The sequence below is a fragment of the Leucopleurus acutus genome (genome assembly GCF_964270905.1).
Source record: "Leucopleurus acutus genome assembly, chromosome: 16".
NCBI lineage: Eukaryota > Metazoa > Chordata > Mammalia > Artiodactyla > Delphinidae > Leucopleurus > Leucopleurus acutus.
In genome coordinates, this window is record NC_139158.1 from 87,430,344 (window position 1) to 87,448,487 (window position 18,144).

At 58.0% G+C, this 18,144-nt stretch overlaps 1 protein-coding gene across 1 annotated transcript in view; it reads right to left on the reverse strand.

Annotated features, from left to right (window-relative positions):
• Window positions 1-17,366, reverse strand: part of ZBTB46 (zinc finger and BTB domain containing 46) — a gene marked incomplete at its 3' end in the record, with an annotated part of 33,481 nt that extends 16,115 nt beyond the window's left edge. Inside the window, exons 1-2 of the mRNA XM_082858311.1 lie at window positions 16,409-17,366; window positions 2,486-2,770 (exon numbers count right to left, since the gene is read on the reverse strand). Coding sequence (XP_082714437.1) covers window positions 2,486-2,770; window positions 16,409-17,345 — 1,222 coding nt within the window. The 5' untranslated portion in view covers window positions 17,346-17,366. The remainder of the gene's footprint in view (window positions 1-2,485; window positions 2,771-16,408) is intronic.
• Between the last annotated feature and the right edge of the window lie 778 nt (window positions 17,367-18,144).

Genomic DNA, 18,144 nt, shown 5'->3' on the forward strand with positions numbered 1-18,144 from the left:
CCCTGCCCACCTGCCCGCCAGGGACGGAACACCTGCCACAGGGAGGTGACCGCACAGTCTTGGAAAATGAAGTTCTTCTCTGGATACTTCCATTCCTCATTTTAGTGTATGCCCAGAACAGGCAGGTTTTCCTTAGGATGTAAGAAAAGAATGTTCTAAAACAACCCATTCCTCCAGCAAGCCCTTCAGCCTCTCTGCCTGAGGGAACATGGGAGCCCATGCCTGGCCCCCTGGACACAGCCCAATTCACCAGCTCCCAGCCGCCAACTTCTCAACCCTCTCGTAAGGGCAGAGCTAACAAAAAAAGTGGGAAATTTAGAGTATTTACAGCAAAGAGGTTAAAACATAATAGAAATAACAAAATATCAAAACCCACTAGTCGACTTCACCCCGGGTTAGTCACGGACGTACTAAAAATAGAGCGGATGGGGTTGTACTCCCCCGCGCCCAGCTCCCTGCGAACTGCGAAGGGGGGCATGTGCGCGCACAGGGCCTGGGGACGTGCCCGGGGTGCTGCGGCTGCCCGACTGCGTGTCCACTGGGAACAGACCACCCGACAGGGTCACCGCTTGCCCTCTGACTCCGCCCAGCTGCCCCACCTGCTGCCAGGCCGGGTCTGGGCCTCTGCAGGGACAGGGCCGGAGGACGGGGGGGGCCCTTGGAAATGGAGAGCATCTCTCCCTGTGCCTCACTCGTCCCAGAGCCCCACAGTCAGACCCCTGGCTCACGGCTAACGGCCTGACCAAATGCGGGTGCACCGGTGCTTTCGGGCCACCCGGACGCCTGCCCCATCCCTAGCACAGCTCTGCACAGAGCACCAAAGGCCTGGGGAACAGGCCCACCCCGGAGGAGAAGGCTGCCAGACACGGGGACAGGAGGAGAAACACCGAGAAACCGTCCCCCTCATGACAACGCGGTTCAGCCCCGGAGGAGCTGCTGCGCCTCCCGGGGCCTCTGACACGTGGGGTTCACTCCCACCAACTGGGAGCGTCCAGAAAGAGCCAGAACAAGTGTCCAGCGCTGCAGTTACACACCCAGCCTGCTCCTTCCACGACGTCTGTGAAGCTGCCCAGCCGTCCCCTCAGCGGGACGTTCACCTGCGGACTCGCCGATTCTAAACCCCAGATACTGCAGATACCCCAGGACCACCTCCTCAAGCTATCAGATCATCACAAACCCAACAGTTTCTGCTGACAAGTTCAGGGTTTGAGCTGAGCGGGAAATGGACTAATGTTGTGGAGCGTTTATCAAACACACTTTGCTTACGTGTCCCGCGTTTCACGTTCACAACTGTGTGAGTGACTCTTGCCATTCCCATTTCTCAGATGCAAAAAATGAGGCCTAAGCGGATTTTCTAAAGTGTGTCCAACAGCCTCGGGGATGCACCCCTGGATCTGACTTCACCGCCAAGCCCTACAACCGCCCTGGCGTCCCACCTGCCTCGGACCCGGCACAATAAATAAAGAGAACGTGATGCTATTCTCCACGGTCAGACTTTATTAGCCACAAGCAATTTTCATCACAACCCTTAGGATATTTTAGTGCTCCTGAAAACAAAGTCGTGAAAATATTGTTTTTAAGGTTAGAGTAAAAATGAAAGACACGCTCCCCAGACCCCCAACACTGGCTGCAGTTTTCCCCTTGCTTCCTTCAGCGGTGCTCAGGGACCCACACACAGCCCCGCCAGCCGTACACGCTTGGACCGCAGGGCCCTGGGACGGGGCCCTTCCCACGCCCTCTGCACTCAGAGCCGCCTGTTTTGGGGTGTGTCACTCTGCCCCGAAGAGGGAAACGGGGCCACACCCGACTCTCCCTCACAGACACCAACCCAACAGAGCATTTCTCTCGGGACGCCGGAGACATGGTCACACTGCCCCAGACACCCAGGACCCGGGCACCCAGGATGGATGGTGTCAGGGCACCCGAGCCGAGGGGGCGTGGCACCCTCCCAGGCCGGCGCCTGGGGACCCTCGGCCAGCACCGCTGCACCTCATCCGCTCCTTAGGGTACCCTGTTATTTGCTGTGAGCAACTGGAATTTAGCTGGAGACACTCAAGGTGTAAACACAACACCCAAATCCTTGATAAATTTCACGTTCCCGCAGCACTGCCCGGCAGGAAGCGAGGATCTGCAGCCTGGCCACGCTCCCCAGGCAGGACGAGTCGGCACCGGCAGGGGGCGAGGCCAGCAGAGGGAGCCCGAGCCCGGCACGTCCCAAGGCCTCCCCAGCGCAGGGGTCCCTGTCCCAGGCCCGCACGGCCCAGCACTTGTCAGCCCGCTCAGGGTTTAGGGTTAGATGCCTTGATTTCAAGTATGAACGTTCGCACAGGCACTCGGCCGCTTCCCTCCCGGTGCCCCGACAGCGCTGCCTCCTCTCCGAAGGCCCCTCGACCGCCACGACCCACACGCACGCACCCTCAGCACATCCCGTTGCGGGCTGAGGCGCGTCACTCCCGCCCACACTGCACGCCCGCGCGGCACTTACAGGACAGGGAGTGGGTGCCCTTGGGCAGGTACTCCAGCAGCAGGGAGCTGTCGTCCGCCAGCACGTCGGCCTTGAGGGCCAGCAAGCTGTTCTTACTCATAAGCGCCGCCCGCAGGTTGGCCACCGCGGTGGCCTGGTGCAGCGCGTCGTCCTTCTCCGGGGTGAGGGGGGCTCCCAGGTAGCTGCCTTCTCCTCCCAGGAGCCCCTCGTCCACATGCGCGTAGAGCTCGGGCCTCTCCCCGCGGCTGTCGGAGCTGCTGGCTTCAGCGACGGTCAAGTCCGCGTCTGGGGAGGGAAACACACGTTAGAGACCTCGCCCGCGACTCAGGACCCTCCGAACAGCAAGCAGGCAAGTTTAGGAGAAGCCGAAGCCACGAGCGTCCTGAACCCCAGCGGCCTGGCCTCAAGCCCGATCCCGGCCCGATGCGAAGTCCCAGGACAGTGGTGACATCACAGCCAAGACCTCGCGTGGGGCTCAACCCAGAACCCGGGGATGGACGCCCACCCAGGACAGCGGGTCTGCGCCGGGGCTGAACATCGCTCAGAGAAGGGACAACACTCAAAATGGACCAAAAAGCCCAAACTACACAACTCTTAGAAAACCTCCGCGGCCTCAGGCTCGGCCACGGGTTCTCAGCTGCGACACCAAAAGCACAAGCACTACAACAGATACTAAACTGGACCTCGTCAAACACTAAACCCCTGAAGGCCTCGAAGGACACCATCGACACAGTGAGAGGATGCGTGGGAGAGAACATCTGCAAACTGCACACCTGACACGAGAGCCCGTCTAGACACTACAGAGGAGTTTACTGCTCCAAAGAAAGACAAACACCCCAGCTTAGAAGCGGGCAAAGGACACGAACAGATATTTGCCCGAAGAGGACACACAAACGGCCAGTGAGCAGTGCTCGGCGCCGTTTGTCACCAGGGAAACGCGACTCAGCGCCAGGACGCCGTTCCCACGCCCTCTGCGACGGCTGCCACCCACAAGTGCCAACGGGACGTGGGACCCTGGAGCCCTCCAGGCTGCTGGTAAAGACATAAAATGATGCGGCTGCGGTGCAAGAGCTTAACGGGTCCTCAGAAGGTGGACACCAAGTTGCCACGCGGCCCGGCATTTCCACTGGTGGGAGGACGTCCAAGAGGGGTAAGACCCGCGTCCACGCTCAGAGCAACAGCACCTTTGACGGTCAGAAGTGGAGCAGGGCGTCCCTGGTGGCGCAGTGGTTTAGAGTCCGCCTGCCGATGCAGGGGACGTGGGTTCGTGCCCCGGTCCGGGAGGATCCCACATGCCGCAGAGCGTGAGCCATGGCCGCTGAGCCTGCGCGTCCGGAGCCTGTGCTCCGCAACGGGAGAGGCCACAGCAGTGAGAGGCCCGCGTACCACAAAAAATAAAAAAATAAAAAATAAAATAAATAAATGAAAACTGGGTTTGGTTAAAAAAAAATTTTTTTTAAAAGAAGTGGAGCAGCCCAAACGCCCACCTGCCGATGAAGGATAAGCACAGAGGAATATGATTCACCGTAAAAAGGAACGACGCGCCGGTGCAGCCTACGATGCAGGTGGGCCTCGGACACGTTATGCCCCGTGAAAGGGACAAACACTGTCCGAGTGCACCACGTGGAATACCCAGAAAAGGCAAATCCACGGGGACAGAAGGAGACTGGGAGCTGCCAAGGGCCAGGGGAGATGGAGGGGGCAGGTCCTGGGGTGACTGTTACGGGTGCAGGTTTCCTTCTGGGGCGATGAAAATGTTCTAAAGTCGACTGTGGTGACGGCTGCACAGCCCCGTGAATAGACGAGGACCCAGCAAACCACACACTCTAAATGGGTGAGTCGTCAGCAGTGGGAATTACATCTCAAGAAAGCTGCTACTAACAGAGGATCTGTGACCACCTCTAGCTCAGGGCCGCACAGGCAGGACCGGGAGCCTTCTGTACCATCTGGGCCACGGAGGTGCCCCCAGAACGGGCCAGCGCCAGACGGACCCCAGGGAGAGCTGCTGCCTGGCCAGGGCCCCCCTGGAAACAAGTGGTGACTCAAGAAATCAACAGAAATGGGAAGGCAAGACCATTCCCGAGAGGAGGGGAAGGCAGGCGGGGGAAAAGGGATGGGCCCCCTTCTCCTCCCACCCCCAGGCTGTCTTGGGAGGGGGCAGCGGGGTCACTGGTGGCAGGGGGAAGCTGGGCAGCCTCAAATGTGGGACGGGTCCGTGAGCCGGTCCCGGAAACGACAGGTCCCTCCTCAGAACCCAGGGAATCAGGGCCCAAGGCTGCGGAAATCAGAGAGACCCCGAACCAGCCTGAGCATCAGGACGGGACACAGCCTCGTGCACCTGGGAAGTGGGGCCAGCAGGTGCCAGGTGGCACCACAGGGGGCCCCATGTGGTGGTTCTATGGCTCCTCCCACAGACACATGCTTGGAGGTGAGCGGAGGGTGGTGGGTGGACCGCCCGCTCACAAAGCGCAGGACCCGGTCCGCGGAGCCAGGTGTGCAAGGCAAGGACGGCGGGGGCCTGGGGGCGCACGAGCTCCCCGCAGAGACCTGCACGCCAGGGCGGTGCTGAGCGCCGAGGCAAAGACACAGGCGGCTCCAGAAAGCTGAACCGAACACGACGAGGGCGAGAGCCCGGGGGTCCTCCCCAGGAGACGCGGGAGGACAGAGGGTCCCCTCTGTCCTGAAGGGGCTCAGCCAGCCTGCCCCATGACGGCCCCCAGAGGGCAGAGCGACTTCCGTGACGAGGCCACTCCTTAGCCGCCTTGATGGGTGCACGAGAAAACTCAGACCCAGCCTGCTTCATGGTGCGCCTTCGTGTTGGAGGAAATTACTCGAAGCTGCAGAACCAGAGGGCACGGAGGCAAGAACCACCATCAGCCAACCCACCAGACTCACCCAAAATGCCTCAGACAGCTTTCACACAACAGTTCGATAACTGCAAGAGACTGGATTTCCAACTGTGGTCCTTGGACAGGAGTCAGGACCAGAACCGAAGAGCCAGAGTAGGCGGTGCCAGGAGCCAGGGCCCCAGGCACCCTGGGGACACATGGCCACTGACCGATGTTTACAGACACTCCCGAACTGGAAAGGGACATTTGTCCACGCAAGGTGCATAGGAACTGGGTTTTGGGGTGTGGGGTGGGCCCACCTCAGCAGAGCCCCTCAGGTGTCGAGCGCCCTGGGGGCACTAGGGCCCCGGGGAACAGGCTGAGACATCACAGGGGCCCCAACCAGGGGCGTCACGTCCCACGGGGCAGCACACCCTGGGTGCCACCACCTGGATGGGTCTAACCTCTCCCCAAGGATACGAAACACTCAGGACACCGTTGAGGTGTAGTGTCAGGCTACTGCTGGCCGAAGCTCCAGAAGGATACTTTCTTCTTTTCAAACTATAAGCCTTTTCATATTTTCCTGCCAATTCCTAAATGCTATATCAGCACTGACTTTGCATTTCTAGCCACTAAGTGTAGGGATTAAATCAAACTGAGATGAAGGCTTTGCCTCTGTCTGCACGGGCTCCTGTAGGACTTAAGCGGTTCTCAGTTCCGGGGCTGGAAAGGCCAGGATCTGGGTCCAGCAGGGCCCTGTTCCTGGCTTGCAGACGGCCACCTGCCCGCTGGCCTCACCTCGGTGGGTGGGCGGACGGAGGGCAGGCTCTGATGCGACGCAGATGCCGAGGGCCTCCGTTTATCCTGATGACTTTCTCACCGGCCCCATCTCCAAATACAGCCACACCAGGGCTAGGGATTCAACACATGAATTTAGGGGACACAAACATTCAGCCCATAACAGACTGAAAACTAAAAAAACACCAGATTTCAAAACCAAAATTTTAATGAAATTATATTAACAGTTTAAGTTCAAAAGCGTGTTAAAGAAATCAAGATTAGCTGAAAGATTCCAACCACATGTGAAAAGCTAAAAGTTGGGTTTCGAAAAAGGATGTCTGGGGTCTGTTACTGAGAACTGCCGTGAAACCGTGAACCGGCTGCTAACTGCCGTGAAACGAGGGGCGGGGGGGACCGGCAAGCACGAGCCACAAACACACTTCATGGGTCGACGCTCTGAAGATGCTCGTGGGTGAGCGGTGAGGGTCCACGAGATGTAGGGTGACAGTGAAGGGAATGAAAGCCGTCGACTGAAAAATTCCCACATGAATATTTATGACTCAGGAAAGGTACCACCGTCCAGGGAATCGAGACCAGACACGCCTGTGAGGTGTCAGGCTACCTGCGGTCACTCCGTGTCCTAACCTGGAGCCCTCGCGGGTCCAGTGGAGAGCCAGCTGCACAGCCCCAGCAGCTCGTGGTAGGACACGCGGACACGCTCTCAGCGCCCGAGTGCACCCTCCATCTCCCGAGCCTTGCGGTCTGTCGGCCAAGCACCCAGGTCGAAATTCAAGCCCCCAATTCTGGAAACAGCACTTGGGACGCCTCCCAGTATAGCGACGATACCAGTCCAACGGAGCTTGGAAGGAACTGGTCATTCTGAAGATGAGAGTTGTGAAGGAGACCAGAAGGGCTAAGGGGACTTGACTGTCCGACGTCATCTTGATGGGCCGGGCACACGCACAAGCACGGCCTAGGGCGCCCCACGCTGGCCCGGGTGGGCTCCTGCACTCACTCTGGCATCCACTTTGGAGGTGCAGGGAGACCCAGTTTCCCCGGAATTTCTTGTTCAAATGAGAAAGCGGAGGAAAGTGCCCAGAAGGGAGAGGGTGTGAGGCCGACCCTGGGCCCTCCCAGGTCCTGAGCCTCCTGCTGGGCAGACAGGCTGGGAGCCTGGCGAGGGGCAGGGGGCAGGGGTGACGCCTGGGGGCACCAGCCAGGCGCCAGGAGAGAGAGCGGGTCCTTCCCAGGCCCTTGCAGACCACAGCCTGACTTCAAAAGGAGGGATTAAGACGATGAGGTCAAAAATGAAATTCTACAAACAGAACAGGGAGTTGAAAGCAATAGTTAACATTGCAACAAATCCTTTCATAGATAAAGAATTTGATGTTACAGAAAGTCACAAATAGGCTCTTACTAGATCATTGTTATCAAAAAACTAAAACCCTTGCAAACACTCCGTGGGGGCAGGGGCGGCGCCAGTACAGCTGTCCTGCGCGTTAGCAGCTGCGGCCTTCCTTTAGCAACCTGACATTCACGGGTTAAACCCAGACTTCATTTTGTGCCGCTCTCAGGTGGATCTCAGCTGGAGCCGGGAGAGCGGGGAAGCCAGGCTCGGACCTGAGCTTCAGGAACGGCCTCCAGCCTGAGCCATCAGCCACCGTGTGTGACAGGACTGTCCCCAAGTCCCCTCCAGGCAGGGACATCTCCTGAGCGAGGACCCAGGGGCTCCTTCCTTCAGCTGCTAGAGCTCATCCACCAAGTGACAACCCTGAAAACGTCTCATCGAACATTTTACCTCGAACAGTGACGAACTCAGACTCGGTGACTCAGAAAAAACCTTAAATAGTGAGGTTAAAAAACTGACAGGGGCTTCCCTGGTGGCGCAGGGGTTAAGAACCCGCCTGCCAACGCAGGGGACACAGGTTCGAGCCCTGGTCCGGGAAGATCCCACATGCCGCGGAGCAACGAAGCCCGTGTGCCACAACTACTGAGCCTGCGCTCTAGAGCCACAACTACTGAGTCCACGTGCCACAACTGCTGAAGCCTCACACCTAGAGCCCGTGCTCCGCAACAAGAGACGCCACTGCAATGAGAAACCTGCACACCACAATGAGGAGTAGCCCCTGCTCGCCGCAACTAGAGAAAAGCCCACGCACAGCAACAAAGACCCAACACAGCCAAAAATAATAAAAATTTTTTAAAAAATGTGCAGACCCTTTGAGCCAGTAATTCAACTATAAAAAAAAAAAACTGACAAACCAGGGGCCAGATGAGGTGCGACGGGCTCGACTGTTAGCTGTGGGGCGGTGGACCCCTTCCGGGTCACCTGGTGATGCCACAGGGGGCTTCCTCGTACAGAAGAGACCACGGCAGCTGGAAGGGGAGACCGGCCACCAAGACAAGGGACAGAGTGTGTGTAGCCATTTCACACACGCGTGTGATGGCAGGAAATGTCCCCCCACCGACCGCCCAGGGCAGGGGAAAAGGCGCTCAGGGCTTCTTCCCCAGGCTGACCTCTTTTTAATAAACAAGGCAACCAGGATGAGAAATACCAACGTCTAACTGTAAAGGGCCAAGTGCTAAATGTAAAGATTGATTCTAGAGCAGAAAGGGGTTTGGGGGGGTCCTTCTTCCCGTAAGTGATACGTGATAACATTCTGAAAATTTCACTCGCTCACAACCTTTAGCTGAAAAGCTGAAAAGAGATTATAATTAAAATAAGCAGAATTTCTAAACATTAAACTAGAAGATGCTGTGTGAGCTGCAAAGTGGGGAATAAACAGATGATGGGGCACAGGAGGGAACAAGCCCAGGGCCGGGGGTGATGGACGGGGGCCGCCTCACCACGAGGGCCTGGTCAAAAGCAGACGTTCGGCTTCTAAGATTTCCCCAAATCTCCACTCTTCACGATTCTCAAATATGCTTCCAAGCTGCCTTTGAGAGGCTTCCTGCAGATGTCCCAGCCCAGCCTGCGGCCTCTCATCCAGGGAACAGGCACCCCGCGAACACAGATGTGCAAAGAGCAACGCGGCGGAACCTTCTGGAAGAGTGGAAACTGCGGGGCCGAGGCTGTCTCCCCGGGGGACTCCACCCTCCCGAGTTACAGCTCAAACCAGACCTTAGTCCTAACTTCCGCTAGATTTCACAAACAATGCAGAAGAAAGCTCAAAAAACTGTAATTATGCACTTTGTCCAAAATCTACCTTCTTACTTTATGTGTCTAAGGTGTATTATTTCTTAAGTGCTTCTGTATCCAAGCTAAAATCAAGTTACCTCATTTTCTTTAACTACCAAAATGTTTTCACCTCATAGAAGAAATTCTCTTTAATTAAAAAAATATATACAGTTAGTAAGGTAGTTCCATGGGCAGGTGGTATCAGAACAGCTGGACACCACACGCAGAAGGTGACCGTGACGGTGGGCCCCTCGCCTGCCACACGCAAAGAGCAACGCGCATCTCAGGCCTGTAGTCACACCCAATCCTCCAGGGGAGCCACAGGAGACATCTCTGTGGCCTTAGGCAGAGGTCCCTTGGATTAGACCCAAAGAGCATTAACCACAAGAAAAAAGTTCACATACTGGCCTTCATGAAAATTTAAAATGTGCACACTCAAAAGACACCGTTACAGGAAGAAACGAGCCAAAGGCTGAGAGAGAGTGCTTTCAGAGCACACACCTGACGAAGGACTTGCCGCCAGGACACTCGGAGGACGCTCTACTCAGCAGAAGACGCTTCCCCAGGAAGAGGGGTCAATGGCAACTAGGAAACAATGCTCATCGTCAGAGCGGGACCCCGGCCAGCACAGGGTGCTGGACAGCCCAGCTCTCAAACCCGCCACCATGCACAGCCCTGAGCAGAGACCGCTCAGAGGAAGACAGGGGAGGCTGGCGAACCCCTGAGAAGACACTCAGAAAACCATAATGAACCTAGGGGCAGGACAGGAATGAAGACGCAGTCGTAGACTGGACTTGAGGACACGGGACGGGGAAGGGTAAGCTGGGATGAAGTGAGAGAGTGGCATGGACATATATACACTACCAAATGCAAAATAGATAGCTAGTGGGAAGCAGCCGCATAGCACAGGGAGATCAGCTCGGCGCTTTGTGTCCACCTAGAGGGGTGGGATAGGGAGGGTGGGAGGGAGACGCAAGAGGGAGGGGAATGGGGATATTCATATGCATATGTCTGATTCACTTTGTTGTACAGCAGCAACTAGCACACCATTGTAAAGCAATTATACTCCAATAAAGATGTTAAAAAAAAGAGAAACAAAACCGTAAGGAGATGCCCCCACGCCCTCCAGAACCGCTACGATTTAAAAACAAACCAGTCCACGGTGTGCGGGACGCTGACACGAGTGTACATCACACACACCCCTGGTTTCTTGCACGCACGCTACCCGACGGCCCAGCAGCCCAGTCCTGGGAGCAATGCAGAGAAATCACACAGATACTCGTCCTGGGACATTCACGGCTGCTTGATCCTGACTGCCGGAAATCACCCAGACAACCCAAACGTCCATCAGCAGGGGTGTTACAGCAGAGAACGGAGGAACCTTGGCAGTGAAAGGATGACTGGTGGACGCACGTGGCGGCCTGAGCGAACCCTGAGAGCATGTTGGAAATCGCAGCCAGGGACAGATGAGGAGTTCCCGAGGCTGTGGAGGGAAGCGGCCCGGGGTCCCCTGGTGGTGACTGTGCGGGGCCAGCCTGGTGTCCTGGCCGTGATGCTGACACGGCAGCGTCGGGGGAAGCTACCTAACAGGCGCACGGGCTCTCGCTGCATCACTTCTCACAAGTGACTGCAAATCTGCACCATCTCAAGATGGACACAGGCGGGCCGCACAGCACACCCTGTATGACGCCCTCCCTCGCGACCCCCAGGCTGGCAGGAGGCGGGGTGGGGTGGGGGGTGTCCAGAGGTTGAGGGGATGTCTTGAGGGGACGTCCGTCATCCAAAGGCACGTGTACGGTGTGGGGAATGCGGGCTCTGGTGAGAGGCTGGCCGGAGGGCTGGGACGAGGTGCTGGTGTCGGCCCTCTGAAATTCAGAGAACGAGGTGGGTGTGGGATGATCAGATGCATAAACATGTAAACACAGCAAGACGTGAGCAGGTGGATAACCTCAGCGCAGGCAGGCTCACTTTCGTTTTTTCAACTTTTCTGTAAGTGTGAATATTTCCCCCAATAAAATGGCAGGGAGAGAGACAATAAATTATTCAAACCATACACTTGAAATCTGTGCAGTTTATTTTATTGTTTTTGTAAATTTATTTATTTTATTTTAGGCTGCATTGGGTCTGTGTTGCTGTGCGCAGGCTTTTCTCTAGTTGCGGCGAGCGGGGGCCCCTCTTTGTCGCGGTGCGTGGGCTTCTCATTGCGGTGGCTTCTCTTGTTGCGGAGCACGGGCTCTAGGCACTCAGGCTTCAGTAGTTGTGGTACGTGGGCTCAGTAGTTGTGGCACGCGGGCTCTAGAGCGCAGGCTCAGTAGTTGTGGCGCACGGGCTTAGTTGCTCTGCGGCATGTGGGATCTTCCCGGACCAGGGCTCGAACCCGTGTCCCCTGCATTGGCAGGTGTATATTAACCACTGCGCCACCAGGGAAGCCCTGTGCAGTTTATTGAATGTATATCATACTTAAAACAATAGGAAAGGGAACGGCAGTTTTCACCAAAACACCTCGTTATTATCTGTGTTCCCATGATGGTCCCCATGTGTCTGGGTCCTAATCTCTGTGAACATGTCACCTCACGTGGCAAAAGGGACTTTGCAAGTGTGACGGGAGATCACCCTGCCAGTCCAGGGGTCCCTGTCCACACAAGGGTCCGTCTCAGAGGAAGAGGGAGGCATGAGGGCCAGAGACAGCGAAAGGGATGCGGCACCAGAGCTGAGGTCCGAGTGCCACAGGGCCACGGGCCAAGGAACGTGGCGTCTCTGGAAGCTGGAAAAGACTGGGATTCTCCCCTGAGCCCCCAGAAGGATCCGGCCCTGCGAATCGGTGACATCTGGGCGAGAGATAATAGCTGGGCTGCTTCAAGCCACTAAGTCTGCAGCGATTCGTCATAGCAACAGGAAACAGACACGCCCCTAGAAACACCTCTAGGTCTACACCAAAGACACACATGCCACCAGCACCAGAAGGCAGGCGCCGAGGGTCCTGGCAGCCAGGCCCATCGAGGTCAGGACAGAGCCTACGGCTGGGCAGGGGCGGGCACCCCCGTGGGCTCCGTCCACAGCAGACCGACCGGGAGAAACCAGCACACAGGGGCCGAGTCAGGACACACTGGCTGGGGAGGTGGTCCCCAGGACGGGTGTCGGGGTGTCGGGGGGGTGGGTCATGCCCCCCTCGCCGGCTGAACATCTGGGATTTGACTTAGAAGGAGTCAAATGTGTATGTTTGCCTCCATCTTTTAAAAGTTTGATAAAAGCAGCAGCATAAAAGTTTTCAAATGAACAGTTAAAAATTACACTCACAGCTCCTTTTAAAATCTCCATTTCAATGTAAGCTCCCAAGCTGTGCTTTTAAGTGTGTGTATATAAATACACGTATATACAGCAAATACAAAATGTACGAGCATCTCCCCGGGCACTTCAACACAGCCAGAGCCTCCTCGTCCCTGGGAGGTGGGTGCCTGTGGGGCTTCGGTCCCCACCCCGGTCGGCACCCTGGGGGCGTCACTGTCACAGTGTCCAAACAGCAGAAGAAAACACACACCTGGTTGAAGAGGACAAAACCCCTCAAATTCAAATCAAAACAGGACCCAGCGAGGTGGCGGCACATCTGGGAACCAGCCTGGAAGCAGCACAGGCAGGTGGCCTCTGTGTCAGGTCAGCAGGGGGCGCCCGCGAGACCAGGAAGAGCAGAAACGCACCCCGGAGCAAATGAGCCGTCGAAAAGCTGCCAGCCGGCTCTGCCAGCACCAGGGCCCCAGCCAACCCCCACCCCTCTGTCGCGAGCGGAGCCTTGCGGGTCCCGAGCGCGACCGCGGGCCGCGCCCACCTGTTGCCTCCCAGGGGCCCCGCCTTGTCCTGACGCACCCAGACCCAGACCCTCCAGCTCCCTCTCAGGGCGGGGTCGGGGGGTGGCCCCGGGTGACCAGCCTCGGCTCCCACATCTAGATGATGAGAGACCTCAGGGGCTCTGTCTTCAGGAACTGAATTTTTCTAGAAAGTCCAGGAACTTCCATTTCATCAGAAAAGAAGCTCCACTGGCAACTCAGCAAAGCCACAGTGACGAGGATCTCCAGTCCAGGTGGTAACTCGGAAGTGTGGCCTCAGGCCAGGGCTGAGCGGCCAGGGGGGCACAGGCCAAGGGTCTCGGTCAGGGCCGAGCCCCCAGCGATCCCGCCCTCCGGGGCCAGCACGAGGGCCCCTCCCCCACCTCCCTCCTCAGCAGCAGGTACGCTCCCCTCCCGACATACCGCCCCATGAAGACCACTGCTGAGGTGTCAGGGCGGCAGCTGCCCCCTGACCACGGCCCCAAGGTCGACCAGAGGAATTCCAGGCAATTCCGCTCCTTTCTGAAAGGAAAACATCTGGGGGTACAGCCAAGGGAGGAGCTGCCGGCCTGGCTTCAGCCCCAGCATGGAGCTGCGATGGAAGAGACCCTCCGACCTGGGCAGGGGAGGGCTGGGCCCTGGCCCCAGCAGGATGGCACCTGCGAGCTTAGAGCACCCACCAGAGTCTCCAGAGGCCGCCTGCACACCCTGAACCCGCTCTGTGGTCCCCATGTACTCTTCAAAATCCCAGGACGCCAGGGTCCACCCTACCGAGGTTCAGGGATGAACAGTTCCTTCACAAGACCCACACGCTTTATTCTAGCTCAGAACTTTATTTCTGCAGATCCTTTTCGGAACACGTGTGGGATGTCGGGATGGGGCACCTGGGCTCTCCTGACACCAGCTTCTGAAAAAGTACAAGCCACCGCATTGGAGGCTCTCGGTCTTGGGATCATAGACATATGATCCCCTTGGGATCACAGGGGCCGAGGCCGGAGCCGGCAGCTACCACGGGCCCGGCCTGTGTCCATCGCACCTGCACGTTTAAACGCCGTTCCCCACAGCTGTAATCCGGAGGTACATTTCAATGGATGTTTTCTTGGAAGCTACTGGGTTAGAAAGCACTTGGCTGCCTGCTTGGAAGAATCACTTTTAAATGCGAACAGGCCCCAGAGCCCCTGACGCCGAGGTGGGGACACACGGGGGACAGGGCGGTGGTCCGCCGCAGGGCTGGCATCAGAGCATCTTCGTCAAGCGCCCTGAATGATCGGCAGGAACCGCCTGACACGTTCCTTTGGAAAAGGGCCTTTTCTCCTATAAACGGGATGAGAAGGCAACAATACTCTCCTCTAAGATGTAATAGGTCTTTAATGAAAGCACACTCTCCTCCGCTGGGGATCACAATTTATGCTTCCAAACCCCAGCCCAGGGCCAGGGCAGAGGAGTAAATGGCCACCGTGACGGGCAGAGCCATCCCACGCAAGCCCACACCTCGGGTCCTTGTCTTAGCAACTCAGGGGAAATCTCGCAGTTGCCTTGGTAACCCAAGGGATTTCAGACATTAGCAAGAGTACACCAGGAGAAGTCACTTGTTGGATTCTAAAAACACCTTCTGCTCGACAACTGCATTTAAAACATCAAACCCACAGGCTTAGGGAGCATCCTCGTTCTTAACATGCTGGTGGGCTCTCCGATCTAGAACCTCCAGCCCCGCGGCCCGCCGGACAACTCGTGATGCAGCAGGTGTAGGACAGGACGGGAAGGCTCTGCGGCCCTGACCCGCCCAGAAGGTTCCTGAAGTCAGTCCCTGTGGACGCTGCTCTCCAGGCTTTAGTCAGAGCTAAAGGGACGTTTAGTCGTCACGGAGAGAGCAGACACAGACAACCACTGTGCCGACCGCTGGCAGGGAAACAGGTGGGCTTTCTATCATCTCAGAAACTTAACCTTCTTCTGAGTTAGTTCAGTTACACTCAACGGTTCTGCGGGGGGCTTCCCATCAGGGACACTGGCAACGTCATGACCAGGGGTGGGCGGCTCCTGGCATGCAGTGGGCAGAGGCCAGGGCACTGCCGATGTCCTACAGCGCGAAGGACGCCACCTCACACAGAATCATCCTGCCGAGGGGTGGAACCCGCTTGGACTGAACCTGCAGGAGGCTGGCCCAGCGCTTGGGGCTGGGGACGCACAGGGGCAATGAGAATGAGAAGCAATAAGAAAGGCTACAGTGTCTCCTGGGGGTGATGAGAAAGTTCTGGAGATGGACAGTGGCGATGTATGTAACGCCAGTACACTTAAAGATGGCTAAAGGGGTGAAGTTCACGATACGTATGTCTTACCACAGCAATCAAGCCAGTGTATCTAGAGCCCCGGGGCGCCCTCCCAGCCCCAGCACAGGCCTAGCACTGGTGACACCTTTCAGGGCTATGCCCACGGCTCACTGCCTTCTCTCCACCTCTGTCCACCTCTGAGCCCCCACTGGGTTCCAACCTCCTTCCTGGAGGGGCCTCCCCAACGCGGTCACTTGCTGAGAAGCCTCCATCCTGCTAAGCCCCTCGTCACTCCAAACGCAGCCCGCGTGGTCCCAGCTGCCACTGGGGAAAGCTCGGTGCAGCCGTAATTAGCACATGGCATCTCGTAAACATTTCACTTGTTTACTAGCCTGGGAGACAGATAAAACCATCCTCCAGAGGGTGAGGGCCAGCGTCAACAAAGCTAGGCTAAGAGCCCTCACGGCTGACGGACTCGGGGCCCAGAAGGGGCTCCCCACCTGTGCGGTAACGCCCACCGGCTGCCCTGTGGGCGAACCACAGAACCCGCACTTGTTGGCAACGAGGAAATACCCCTCATCGGGAGGGGAGCTTGTGGCCACGGCCGGAGCCCGCACACCTGGCCGGGCCTTCCCTTCCACCCGAGTCACGCCACTTCGTGCACCTCTTCAACTTTTTAACACTGTCACGTTTAAAGCTTTAAAAATTAAGTTACGCCACCCATGTGCCTACAAGAGGCTCCACCACACCCCACGCTGGGGCTCCTTGCGGGGGTCACCCCGCCTTTCCAGCTCCAGAAACTCCCCAGCCCGGCAGCCTCGGTGTCGGCGGCCCTGGCGCACCCGCTGGGATGCGTTGGCCACCTTCCCCGTGCTCACACCGATTTGCTACGAAAGGGGGTGACCCGCGGGAAGCCACCAGTGTGAGCCTGGAAAGTTGCCACTGCATGGACAAAACGAGCGGCCCCGGGGCCACCGACAAACGGTGCCTTTGGGCTGCCCGTGACCCCAGGGCGCCTGAGCCCGGCCTGTAACAAACCAAAGGCTTACTTGAGTCTCGGCTGCTGAAGGGCCACCCGGACGTCGGGAGGAAAGATGGCAGCGGGGAGCCGGCCCGGCTGTCGTCCTCCACCTGCTGCGTGATGTGCCGGACCGTGTCTTTGTTCTTGCGGTTCTTCCTCCGGCCCGTGGGCTGCCAGCCGTCCCCTGCCGCCTGCTCTGAGAAGGAGTTCTGAGCGGCCCCATCCCCAGCGGACGGCGGCTCGCTGCCCCCGTAGTGAGCCGGCGAGAGCCGCTCCTCCTTGATGTGCAGGGGCCCGTAGCCCACGTCGCCAGGCCACAGCGGCTGGGAGGACAGGTCCGCGGGGCCGTCGGCCTTGGGCTCCTGGTCCTCCTTCCCGCAGCTGCTCCCGCCCTCGTGGCAGCTGGCGATGGCCGAGTCCCCAGAAGAGTTGGCGGGGCTCGTGCGGCGGGCCAGCCACGGGGAGATGCTCCTCCCGGCCATGACGGCGGAGATGAGGGCGTCCGCGCCGCTGCTGGGTGGGGCGCCCACCTCGAACTCCGAGAGCTCGTCCGAGGCATCCGGCTTGATGCTGATGTCCAGCGCGGCCTTGATGAAGTCGTGGCAGGCCTGCACGATGTCCGTCATCTGCAGGAAGCTGGCCGCGGACATCACCTCGATGACGTTCCTGCTGGTGAGGGCCAGGTGGGCGGAGTACATAAAGTCGATGATGGCCTTGAAGCCCTGGGCTGTGACGATGTCCAGGTGCGTGACCGTGGCCTGGTCGGACGCCTTCTGCACCTGGCAGTAGAGCGTCTTAAAGTAGCGGCTGCTGCCGAGCAGGACGTTCTTGTGGGCCTTGAAGACCTTGCCCTCGACCACCACGCACACGTCGCACAGGACGCCGTGCTGCCTCTGCTCGTTGAGCTCGTGGAGCAGATGCCGGTAGTGGGACGCGATTTCCATATCTTCCCGCCGGCTGTTCATCTGGGATCCTGGGGTGGTCTCTTCTACGGACTCTGTGGGGCAAGAACGGAAGGGTTACCCGCACGGTCGACACACACACCGAGGGAGTTAGGAGGGTGCATGGAGGGCGGCCACCGGGCACAGGGCACTCGACGGTGGGCACCTGAACCAGCGTCCAGTTTGAGGCTCACCTGTCGTCGGGCACGTGGTGCTCTGAACAGAATCCTACACACTGCAGCCAACCCTCCGAGCAAACAAATATTCCAGAAAGGAGGAGAGCACCCATCCACAGTCGAAGCGACTTTCTCACCCAAACAGAAAATCAGAACATCTAGGCCAAGTAACCCAGGGGCACCTTCATCCCTCACCCTTGAAGAAGCATCCTTTAAAAACAAAGCGACAGGGCTTCCCTGGTGGCACAGTGGTTGGGAGTCCGCCTGCCGATGCAGGGGACGCGGGTTCGTGCCCCGGTCCGGGAAGATCCCACATGCCGCGGAGCGGCTGGGCCCGTGAGCCATGGCCGCTGAGGCTGTGCGTCCGGAGCCTGTGCTCCGCAACGGGAGAGGCCACAACAGTGAGAGGCCCGCGTACCGCAAAAAAAAAACCAACAAAAAACAAAGCAACAACATCCTACACAAACAAAACCCCTAGAACAGTAAGGACTGAAGTTGGACATCCACAAACTCCCAAACTCCAGCCCAAGCCAGCTCCAGAGGGAGAAGGCCCTGTGACCAGCTCAGCCCCCAGGAAGGTATCTTTGGGGGAGGGACCCAAGGTGATGAGAACTCCCTTCGCGGTCCCAAGCGCCCGAATCATTTCT